Raw genomic sequence first — 13,041 nt, forward strand, 5'->3', positions numbered from 1 at the left:
TCAAAAATGCACTTACCCTTCTTCCTCCAGAAGGGCTCTTTATAATAAACTATGCACTTAATGACTGAACCCAAAGGCACCCGAGTGATCAGCTGGTTTCTTAGCATCGGCAGGGGAGGACTATAGTGAATCTTCATGCTCAGAACAGGTGGAATGGCACTAATCACATATTTAGCCTGAAAGAAAAGTAAACATGGTTAAATAACCATTGGCTGGCTGCAAAAGTTTTTCTTAATCCTCTCTCTCTGGCTACCCTTGTTCCCTTTCCACCCCTTAACAGTGAAACCAGAAGGACCCTGTCAAAAACTAAAGCAGCCTTTGCTTCTCCCTAGTTCTAAACCTCCTATGCCTTCCCCATTGCCTCTCCATCCCACTTTTCATGCTTTGTTCCAGCCTTCCTTTGTTTGTCATTTTGATCGCCTTGCATCCCTTGGTCAGTACAGACATGCTTCCAATTTAGGCCCTGGTCCTCCTGGCTGTTGCTCCATGTATCAGTAATTCTCTTTGTACAGAGCCGTCTCCTTCAGCTCTGCGTTCACCTGTCCTGCTGAGGCCTTTGCTAACAACCTTATTTAAAGTGACATGATCAGCCAGCCCAGTCAGCCTTATGGGATGCCTTCTTCTCACCCTGCACGATTTCTTCCACACTACTTATCACTATTTGCCATACTTTAGATTTCAGCTATATATTTGGCTACAGCTTTAATCTTTTACTAAAATGTAAAACCTCATGAAATCAGAAAATTCCCAACTCAGAATAATGCCAGGTCCATAAACCATGCTTGATACTTATCAAATATTTCCTTTGATTTTATAATTACCCAAGGGTTGATTACAGAGAGTACATTTTCAATCTTCTCTCCTCTCAGATAGTTTCACTCTTTTTGCTTTCTTTCAGGTAGATGTAGCCCTGGCCAATAGACTTCATGAAGTCTGAACTATCTTTGACCTTATATATGCTTCAGTTCCCCATGGAACTCTGATCTCTTTCCCTCACTTTGAGAGTCTTACTTACCTCATAGGTTTCGTGGTTTAAGGTTTCCACAACAACGTTTTCCCCGTTCTGGTCAATGTGAGTCACAGGTCTCTCAAGCTTCACCCGGTCCCCAAGGAGATCCATTATCCTCTCAGTCACTTGACCAGACCCACCAACAAATTTCCTCTCCTGGAAAGAAGAAAACTGGACTAATGGTGGATTATCAATATAGGAGCTAATATAAACAGCTAAGTGGCCATTTTCCCCTGGCTATCCTTCCTCTAATGTATATAAAATTTTCATTATATTATTATGAATAATTTCCTATACCTTGTTGTTGGTATTTTTACTTACATTATTATTGTTATTTGGATATTTTTTAATTAGAGGCTTGACTTACTAACTCATCTTAAAGTTATATTACTGTGGATTCCAGGGCTGAACATTCTCAGAATAATTCTGATTTCCCTTTTGACTGGTCAACACATTACTCTGAGCCCCATCTATATTCTTTGGCTGATTCATTGGGCCTAGTGGAACTCTACCTACAGCTTGGCCATCATTTTCCTGAGTATTACTAATACTCGTCCTGTGACTCAGGCTCAGACTCATCCCTTCTCTGCCTTCTCATCTTTGCCTTCTCTACACTACACCTCCAGCTCCAAGTCAGCTTCCTCTATTGTAGGTAGGCCCATCTTATCTAGGGTCAGATGCCTGCTGCTCCTATGGCCACCAAGGTCATTTCATCTTGCTGGATCTACCTGCCTTCAGCCCTGCTTGCAAACATTCCAGAGTTTGTGGATGCTCTATCTGGCTAGGCACACAGTTTAACTGGACTGCCTCCAATTTTCAGATCAGTTAATTTAAAAATTATTCTGTTGTTATTAGTAGTAAGTGTGTTTGTCTGTATGCATGATGTGTATATGTGAGTTCAAGTGTGAAGGTCAGAGAGAAATTTTGTGGAGCCAATTTTATCCTTCTGCCTACCCTTGCTGAAGTCCTTAGGATTGAACTTAGCTGTTAAAGTTTTATAGTAAGAGCTTTTACCTGCTGAATATCTCATTATTCCTCGATTAACTTTTTAAAGACTATTTCAAATAGGTTCACAAAGAAGAAGGAAAAAGAGGAGGAGGAAGAAGAGAGGATGGGATGTGACAGGAAGGAAAGGAACATAATTACCCAAGAGATTAAAAACTTAAACCACTTTATACTCTGCCAAACAGGGGGCCTTATACAGTGTTCAGAGAACAGGCATTGAATAAATAAAACCAAGAATGAATTCTCATATGTGGTGCTGATTTTCAGAACATTATTCACTCCTTTCTTCCTTCATTTATTTTTCTTTATTTCCTTTTCTTTCTTAGTATTAGGGAAGGATACAGAGCCTGGGTTCATGCTAGGGAAGTGCTCTATGATTGAGCTACAGCCCAGAGCACAGTATATTCTTTAAATTTAAGTGCACTTCTGTCTTACTGTTTGGGATTTCAGAGGAGCCTAGTCTTAAAACTATGCTGACCACTTGGATACCCGACAACACATGGCTCCTTCTGAAAGCTACTTGAAGCAACCAAGGTAAAGCATGACAAACCACAAGCTTGTCTCAAGCACCAGCATCTAGTGATTGCAGAATGACACCTATTTCTGTAGTAGTCGTATTGTGTTGGTACAGTACCTGCCCTCCATTGGTGGTTGAGATGATTCTGGTTGTGCCTCCACACTGCTTTACATACCACAGGAACCACAAAGCAGAGACCTCATGGGTCTCTGCAGTGACACATAGGTTCACAAAGAGAGTAGCAAGCTGCTTTGCAGATCTGCTCAGAAAGAAATGAGAGTATGATTTGCAAATGCAGGACAGAGTTTTCTTAAGAGTCTAGAATAGTCAAGTTTCTTGTTTCCTTGGCTATGTTTAGCACACTTTAGCAAACTTCTGGAATTCAGTATCATAAAACACGAGAACACGGATTTGGGGAATTTGATATTTATGCCCCCTAAAACAAAACATCTTGTTCAGAATTGACTTTGGTATCATAGTCTGTGTTATACTTGTTTCTACACACCCTCTAGTCTTCCCAAAATCCTTATTTAGGTAAAAGGCATTCCCATTTACTAAGAAGTTAAAGTCAGATTCTAAAAATCAACTTGAATCTCTGTCTCCTCCCAGATGTCCTGAGTGTATTTATGTGCAACACATATGTCCAGTTGCTGAAAAAGACCAGAAGAGAGTGTTGGATCTCTTAGAGGTGGAGTTATAGGTGGTTGTGGGGCAATTGATGTAGGTGCTGAGAACTGAACCCAAGTCATCTACCAGAAAGGCAATTGCTCTTAACTTCTGAGCCATCTCTCCAACTACATATCTATTCTTTTTTACTTAAAAACCTATGACAAATTTTAATTTATAGATATGGGGGTTTAGTTTACCCATTATGTGTGAAGACTTGGGTTCAGTCTTGAGCACCACAGAACCCTTTACTTTCCTAATAAAAGAAATCAGTGGTCCCACCGCTGGGCACCACCATCCTGGGAAGACCTAGCCAACTTGGTCCCAGTTTCTGGCCATTTGGTGGGCCCTGAAGGAAGGCTCCCCTTTTCCAAGACTGCAGGCAGACCCTGTAATCTCCACACCCTGACCACACACCCATCTGCCAGAGACCACAGGCACTTCCTGAGACTTAGAGACCAGACCCCAGCTTCCATCCTGCCCCAGAACTCCCATCTGGACCAGAGCTTCTATCCTGCCCCGGAACTCGCATCTGGGCAAGAGGAGCTCCCATCTGGACAAGATAAGGAGACCCTAAGGACTTCCTGAGACTCAGAGTCCAACCACGAGCTCCAATCCGGCCAGCACTCTCATATGGACCAGAGCTCCCATCCAGCCCAGAGCTTCCATCTGGACCAGAGAGAGGCTCCCTAAATCTGTCAGCTCTGTCTGGACCAAGTGCACTGATAAGACCAAGAACAAATCCACAAAAAGATGGGCAGACGTCAAGGCAGAAGTACATACAACAAAATAAAGAGCAATACAGCATCACCAGAACCTAGCCCTTCTCCAACACTAGACCTGAACATCACAGAATGGAAGAAGAAGAAGAAAACAACCTTATAAGTAACATCATGAAGAGGCTAGAGCCTTATATAGAAGAAATCAAAAATAAAGTGGAGGAACAGACAAAAAATGGGAAGAACGCTATTAACAAAAAAACCAAAAAACAAAAAAACAAACTAGAGGAAAGGCCAAATAAAGCAGAAGAAAACAATAAGTCCCTGAAAGAAAATCATGAAAAAGCAATAAAAGAGGGAAACAGTCCAAGACCTGAAGAGGGAAATAAAAAAAAAATGAAGAAGACACTAGCAGAAGGAATGCTGGAAATAGAAAATCTGAGTAAACAAACAGAAACTTCAGATGCAAGTATAATCAACAGAATGTAAGAGATGGAAGAGAAGATCTCTGGTGTTGAAGGTACATTAGAAGAAATAGATTCATCAGTCAAAGAAAAGACTAAAACCAACAAAGTCAGGACCCAAAATGTCCAAGAAAATTGGGACACCATGAAAAGGCAAAACCTATGAACAATAGGGATAAAAGAAGGAGAAGAATAACAACTCAAAGGCACAGAAAATATATTTAACAAGATCATAGAAAAAACTTTCCCAACTTAAAGAACGAAATGCCTATGAAGATATAAGAAGCCTATAGAACACCAAACAGACTAGACCCCCCAAAAAAGTCCCCTCGCCACATAATAATTAAACAACTAAATGTACAAAATAAAGAAAGAATATTAAGAGCAGCAAAGGAAAAAGGCCAAGTGACTTATAAAGGGAAACCCATCAGAATAACATCTGATTTCTCAATGGAGACTTTGAAAGCCAAAAGGACCTGGACAGATATAATGCAGACACACTAAGAGACAATGGATGCCAGTCTAGACTAATATACCCAGCAAAACTTTCAATCATCATAGATAGAGTGAACAAGACCTTCCAAGACAAAACCAGATTTAAACAATACTTATCCACAAACCCAGCCCTACAGAAAACACTAGAAGGAAAATTCCAACCTAAGGAAGCAGATACACCCTTGAAAACACAGGCAATAGATAACACCACTGCAGTAAACCCAAAAGAAGAGAAGTACACAAACCCTACCACCAAAAAATAAAAATAATAACAGGAATGAACAATCACTGTTCATTAATATCCCTTAATATCAATCAATGTACATAGTTCACCTATAGAAAGACACAGACTAACAGAATGATACGAAAACAGGACCCATCTTTCTGCTGCATACAAGAAACACACCTCAAAATCAAAGACAGACACCACTTAAGAATAAAAGGCTGGGAAGAGATTTTCCAATCAAATGGTCTTAAGGAGCAAGCTGGTGTAGCCATCCTAATACCCAGCAAAATAGACTTCAAACTAAAATCAATCAAAAGAGATGATGAAGGACATTACATACTCATCGCAGGAAAGATCCACCAAGATGAAGTCTCAATTCTGAACATTTATGCCCCAAACACAAGGGCAACCACATATGTAAAAGAAGTATTACTAAAGCTTAAGTCACATATACAACCCCACACATTAATAGTGGGAGACTTCAACACCCCACTTTCACCTCTGGACAGATCTGCCAAATTGAAATTTAACAGAGAAATAATGGACTTAACTGATGTTATGATTCAAATGGACTTAATTGATATCTACAGAACATTCCACCTGAACAAAAAAGAATATACCTTCTTCACAGCACCCCATGGAAACTTCTCTAAAATCGACCAAATACCTGGACACAAAGCAAATCTCAATAGGTACAAAACAATTGGAATAACCTCCTGTGTTCTATTGGACCACCATGGTTTAAAGTTAGATGTCAACAACAACACAAAAAAACCCACAGAAAACCTACAATCTCATGGAAACTGAATAATGCTCAACTGAATCACCAATGGGTTAAGGAAGAAATAAAGAAAGTAATTAAAGACTTCCTAGAGATCAATGAAAATGAGTACACCACATATGCAAACTTATGGGACACTATGACAGCAGTGCTAAGAGGTTAATTCATAGCACTAAATGCCCACATAAAGAAGCTGGAGAAATCTCACACTAGTGACTTGACAGCACACCTGAAAGCTCTTGAAGAGGAAGAAACAAATTCTCCCAGGAGGAAAAGACACCAGGAAATTATCAAATTGAGAGCTGAAATCAATAAAATAGAAATAAAGAGAACAATACAAAGGATTAATGAAACAAAGAGTTGGTTCTTTGAGAAGATCAACAAGATAGACAGACAAGCCCTTATCCAAACTAACCAAAAGACAGAGAGAGCACATCCCAATTAACAAACTCAGAAATGAAAAGGGGGACATAACAACAGACAACGAGGAAATCCAGAGAATCATCAGGTCATACTTCAAAAACCTCTACTCCACAAAACTGGAAAATCTAAAAGAAATGGATAATTTTCAGGATAGGTACCACATACCTAAGTTAAATCAAGACGAGATAAACCATTTAAATAGTCCAATATCCCCTAAGGAAATAGAATCAGTCATTAAAAGTCTCCCAACCAAAAAAAGCCCAGGACCAGATGGTTTCAGTGCAGAATTCTATCAGATCTTCAAAGAAGACTTAATATCAATACTCTTTAAATTGTTCCACACAATAGAAGCAGAAGGAATATTACCAAACTCCTACTATGAGGCTACAATTACCCTGATTCCTAAACCAAACAAAGATATAACAAAGAAAGAGAACTACAGACCCATCTCCCTCATGAACATTGATGTAAAAATACTCAATAAAATACTGGCAAACAGACTCCAAGAACACATCAAAACAATTATGATCAACCATGATCAAGTAGGCTTCATTGCAGGGATGCAAGGGTGGTTCAACATACGAAAGTCCGTCAATGTAATACACCATATAAACAAACTCAAAGAAAAAAAACCACATGATCATCTCACTAGATGCAGAAAAGGCATTTGACAAAATCCAACACCGCTTGATGATAAAGGTCCTGGAGCAATCAGGAATACAGGGAACATACCTAAACATAATAAAGGCAATCTACAGCAAGCCAACAGCCAACATCAAATTAAATGGAGAGAAACTCAAAGCAATACAACTAAAATCAGGAACAAGGCAAGGTTGTCCCCTCTCCCCCTACTTATTCAATATAGTACTTGAAGTTCTATCCAGAGCAATAAGACAACATAAGGAGATTAGGGGGATACAAATTGGAAAGGAAGAAGTCAAGCTTTCCCTATTTGCAGATGACATGTTAGTATACATGAGTGACCCCAAAAATTCAACCAAGGAACTGATACAGCTTATAAATACCTTCAACAACATAGCAGGATACAAGATCAACTCAAAAAAATCAATAGCCTTCCTATATACAATAGACAAACAGGCTGAGAAGGAAATCAGAGATACATCACCCTTTACAATAGCCACAAATGATATAAAATACATTTGGGTAACTCTAACTAAGCATGTGAGGGACCTATATGACAAGAACTTTAAGTCCCTGAAAAAAGAAATTGAAGAAGATGTCAGAAAATGGAAAGATCTCCCATGCTCATGGATAGGCAGGATTAACATAGTAAAAATGGCGATCTTACCAAAAGCAATCTACAGATTCAACACAATCCCCATCACATTACCAACATAATTCTTCACAGACCTGGAAAGAATAATACTCAACTTCACATGGTAAAACGAAAAACCCTGGATAGCCAAAAGAATCCTGTACAAATAAAACAACCTCTGGAGGTATCACAATCCCCAACCTCAAGCTCTAATATAGAGCTACCATAATAAAAACAACTTGGTACTGGCATAAAAACCAACATGTGGACCAATGGAATCGAATTGAAGATCCTGACATTAACTTGCACACTTATGAACATATAATTTTTGAAAAAGAAGCCAAAAATGTACAATGGAGAAAAGAAAGCATCTTCAACAAATGGTGCTGGCATAACTGGATGTCAATGTGTAGAAGGCTGCAAATAGTCCATATCGGTCACCATGCACAAAACTTAAGTCCAAGTGGGTCAAAGACCTCAACATAAATCCAGTTACTCTGCACCTGATAGAAGAGAGAGTAGGAAGTAGTCTTGAAAGCATTGGCACTGGAGATCCCTTTCTAAATATAGCACCAGTAGCACAGACACTGAGAGAAACAATAAATCAATGGGACCTGTTGAAACTGAGAAGCTTTTGTAGAGCAAAGGACACAGTCAACAAGACAAAGCGACAGCCTACAGAATGGGAAAAGGTCTTCACCAACCCCACATCTGACACAGGACTGATATCCAGAATATATAAAGAACTCAAGAAATTAGACATCAAAATGCCCAACAGTCCAATTAAGAAATGGGCTATAGAACTAAACAGAGAATTTTCAACAGAGGAAGTTCAAATGGCTGAAAGACATTTCAGGAAGTGCTCAACATCCCTAATTATCCAGGAAATGCAAATCAAAATGACTCTGAGATACCACCTTACACCTGTCAGAATGGCTAAGATCAAAAACACAGAAGACAACTTATGCTGGAGAGGATGTGGAGCAGGGGGAACTCACCTCCACTGCTGGTGGGAATGCAAGCTTGTACAGCCACTTTGCAAATCCATATGGCGCTTCCTTAAAAAAACTGGGAATCCATCTTCCCCAAGACGCAGCTGTAGCACTCTTGGGCATATACCCAAGGAATGCTCAATCATACCACAAGGGCATTTGCTCAGCTGTGTTCATATCAGCTTTGTTTGTAAAAGCCAGAACCTGGAAATAACCTAGATGCCCTTCAACTGAAAAATGGATAAATAAAATATGGTACATATACACAATGGAGTACTACTCAGTAGAGAAAAACAATGACACCATGAGGTTTGCACACAAATGGATGGATCTATAAAAAATCATCCTGAGTGAAGTAACCCAGACTCAGAAGGAGAAACATGGTATGTACTCACTCATAGGAGGATACTAGATGTAAAACAAAGATGACTAGACTGCTACACAACTCCAGGGAGGCTACCTAGAAAATGGGACCCTGGGAAAGACACAGAGATAGCACAGTGACAGAGAGATGGATGAGACCTACATGAACAACGTGGACAACAGTGGGAGTAATGAAGGGCAAGGTTTGAGGTAAAGAAAGATTAGGAGAGCAGGAGATCTCAGCTGGATCAAGAACAGAAAGGGAGAACAAGGAATAACAGACCATGATAAATGATGACCACATGAGAATAGGAATAGGCAGAGTGCTGGAGAGTTCCCCAGAAATCCACAATGATACATCCTCTCTAGACTGCTGGCAGTGGTCAAGATAAAGCCTGATCTGACCTAGTCTGTTGATCAGATGGCCAAACACCCTAAAGGTCATGCTGGAACTCTCATCCAATAACTGGTGGAAGTGGATGCAAAGATCCTCAGCCAGTCCCCAGGTGGATCTCCAGGACTCCAATTTTGGAGAAAGAGGAGGTACTGTAAGAGTGTGAATTGTTGAGACCAAGATTGGTAAAGCACACGGACAAATAGCCAAATGAATGGAAGCACATGAATTATGAACCAAAAGCTGTCGATCCCCCAACTGGAGTAGGCTCTCTGGATAAGTGAGACAATTGAATAGCTTGAACTGTTTGGGAGGCATCCAGGCAGTGGGACCCGGACCTGTCCTTAGTGTATGAGCTGGCTGTTTGGAACCTTGGGGTTACACAGGGACACTTTGCTCAGCCTGGGAGGAGGGAACTGGAGCTGCCTGTACTGAATCCACCAGGTTTAAATGAATCCCCTGGGGAGTCTTGGCCCTGAAGGAGGTTGGAATGGAGGGGAGGTACAGTGGGGAAGGTGGGAGCGGGGGCGGGAGTGTGTAGGACAGGGGAACCCATGGCTGATGTGTAAAATTAAAACAGAAATATAATAAAAAAAGAAATCAGCAATAGCTAATAATAAAATGAATAATCATAAAAGCATAAAATAATAAAATTTATGTGAATGTAGTCTATCTGTTTCATGAAGAAAACTGTTCTTTCTGGACATAGAGTAATGATGATTAATTATAGCTGTAGATAAAGGAGGACAACTGAATTTCTCTATGTTGAGCAGGTACCTTCTTAATCTTTTGTTTGATTTACTCTGGGAATTTCAAAAAGAAAAATGAGGTTTATAGCATTTAAGGGAGGAAATGTCAAGCAGTTTAGAGTATTTTGTAATTTTTGCTCTATTGACTTTAAAAATGGTAAACGTTATATTAATATTTTACATAAAAATATACACACATTAGATGAGCTTTAGAAATTCATAAGATGAAAAATTTGAGGCAATGAGTATTTTTCCATATTTCTGTCACCCAAATGGTAATTAGAAGTGTCATTTTGATGTCTTCTTTTTCTATATAGTTTTTCTAAGACACCATTATGTGTCTTCTATCTCATTGAAAATACAGTTTGTTCTTCTGAGCAACATTTTATAAATTACAATTAAGGAAATGATCCAGCAGTAGTCTTTTAATGCTTTTTGTGATTTACTTTGAATCAGAATAGATTAGTTGTTCTGGGTGTTGTTTCCGTTAAAGTCAGCAAATGATCTTATGTACATCTTGCATAGGAATAATTAGAAAATGCCCTGGTTCTTGTTTACATAAATTCCCAACATTCTTTTTGTGAGTTGACGACCAAGGGTATTCACTAACTGGAGGCTGAGGTCAAGGCTGTGGTAAGAATCTCGGGTCTCTATGACCTCAAAGAAACATAACTGATTCCATTCTGTAGGTGCCGAAATGTTCTTTGAGGACAAAAGATCAAATTGAATTTATTAAAAGCTTTCTATAACAGAAGTTCTAGAATAGATATAGATTATCTTATTGGAAATCTATAAAATTTGTAAATAGATTCTATTACAGCAAAAATAATTTCTGTTATAAATCATGTTCTCATATGAAGCTTTAAATAGCATAGAAAAGTAGTCTTAAATGATATAATTCATAATAGGCATCAATTTTATGACTTAAATGATCATTTCATAATGGATTGCTTTCAAAGGCATACTATATAATATGCATCATATAATAACAACAACAACAACAATAATAATAATAATATAATAAAAAGTTTGAGGTAGTCAAAATGTTCAACAGAACAGTAATAGGTAAATACATTGTGCCCTTCACTATCCTGAAATATAAGGCAGTGAATGTCCATTGTTTTTTTACAATCCATATTAAAAATAATTTGGTTTTCAGAGTTGGCATTGTATATTCCACCATTCATACTCTATGAAAACCCACTTTTCTATGTGTTTAATAGTATTTTTCAAACTACTAAAGTATTCTTCTACAAAATGATTTTAAATCTTTCTAATCTATCCCATCTTTTGGATAACTTTAACTAATCTAACCAGTCTTCCGTTATTAGAGCTTCAGATTTTCCCCTTTAAAAATAATACTGGAAATAATCAGATAATCTCTGTCTCTCTCTCTGTCTCTCTCTGCCTCTCTGTCTCTCTCTCTGTCTCTCTCTGTCTCTGTCTCTCTCTGTCTCTGTCTCTCTCTCTCTCTTTCTCTCTCCTGCTCTCTTTAAGATGAATTTTAAGAAACTGAATTCCTATAACAAGAAGTCTGTCCATTGCACATATCTTGATTATTTCCACATCTTAGATTCAGACATGTCTAAATCCTTGTTTTTACTTTGAGTAGTCAGTGCCATCACTTCCTTAACACCCAGAGCACGAAAGTATCAACTTCTGAGCCAAATAGATTTTCAAGAAATTCTATTTAGCATGGAAGGACAGTATTCTTGATCTTGGATCTCAGTTCTATTACTTATGAACTTGAAATTGACTTGAGCTCGAAGCCTTATAATCCTTTCCATTTTCCTTGCTGCCCAGAAGGAGTGAGGACTATGAAAACTGCATACATCTCCCAGTGCTACCAACAAGAATTTCAACCTTGACTCAAGTGTTTTCTATAGATACTACAGGCTTTTCACTAATTGGCACGAGTAGGTTCACTCACAGGTGTCCGCTACAGGTATGAATTACCTAGAAGTTGCCCTTTTAAAAATTGAAGAGTTGCACTGTATCATAGAAGGTGTTTCAAATGCCTATGCTATCTACACTTGATCTCCAGTGAGGAATACAAAACTAGTCCTACATCAACAACCTGGTAAGTTAGACTGTTAAGCCACTGGACTTTAAAATGTTCTAAGAAAAAAAATACAGCTCATTCTAGTTTGTTCTGAGGACTTTATGGGGGAAATATCACTTTGGTGGTACAAAACTACACCTGTACCCATATTTAGGAGAAGATTTAGTTTCAGTATCTTTCAATGATTCACTTAGTCAGTGGGATTGTTTTAGACATAAAGCAGCTACTTGCTTGCTTCATACCTGTTAAATGGCATACCCAAATATCCCCAAGAATTGTCACAATAAATGCTTTTGCCCAGTGAAGCTCTTACTTGGTCCAGCAGATCTTATCCAGCAACTCTTTCATTGTCATATAGTCCCACTCTTCTGCAAGGGGTGCCTTCCATGGAGCATCACTGGGAATCTACATTGAGATGCATTAAAGAAGGATGAAAAAGACAATTTCCCATTCAACTAACTATTTGAACAATATTAAAAGCTCAGAAAACTCAAAGAAATAAATTAAAATTTCATTTTCCCAAGTACCCCTAATAGTTTCTCAAATAGCATAAATCTCACTGTGCAACTCTTTTGTTACAGATCTATAACACTCAGTTTATAATAACTCTACTTTAGAATAAAGATATTATCCTATACAAATATATCTATAATAAAATTTAATTATTATACTGTGCACAGAAATATATTGATAATAACAAAACAGAATGTTTATGACAATGTATTGTAATAAATTATGTGAATGTTGTCTCTCTGGAATTTTCTATTTAATATTTTCTAACTGCAGTTGGCCATAGATAATTACAATCATGGAAACTGAAGCTACAGGTAAGGGAAATTAAGTTAATAACTTACAGAGATCACCCACAAACTCAACTCTTTAGAATCAAAGAACCCCAGC

General features: G+C 38.3%; 1 protein-coding gene across 2 annotated transcripts in view; it reads right to left on the reverse strand.

The window, feature by feature from the left end:
- The window catches only part of Maob (monoamine oxidase B), a 121,798-nt gene that overhangs the window by 18,525 nt on the left and 90,232 nt on the right, over positions 1-13,041 (reverse strand). For both annotated transcript variants that reach the window (XM_036174523.1, XM_036174524.1), the window contains exons 5-8: positions 12,455-12,546; positions 2,649-2,790; positions 1,016-1,165; positions 17-176 (exon numbers count right to left, since the gene is read on the reverse strand). In XM_036174523.1, coding sequence (XP_036030416.1) covers positions 17-176; positions 1,016-1,165; positions 2,649-2,790; positions 12,455-12,546 — 544 coding nt within the window. The remainder of the gene's footprint in view (positions 1-16; positions 177-1,015; positions 1,166-2,648; positions 2,791-12,454; positions 12,547-13,041) is intronic.

This window comes from Onychomys torridus, chromosome X (assembly GCF_903995425.1).
Source record: "Onychomys torridus chromosome X, mOncTor1.1, whole genome shotgun sequence".
Taxonomy (NCBI): Eukaryota; Metazoa; Chordata; class Mammalia; order Rodentia; family Cricetidae; genus Onychomys; species Onychomys torridus.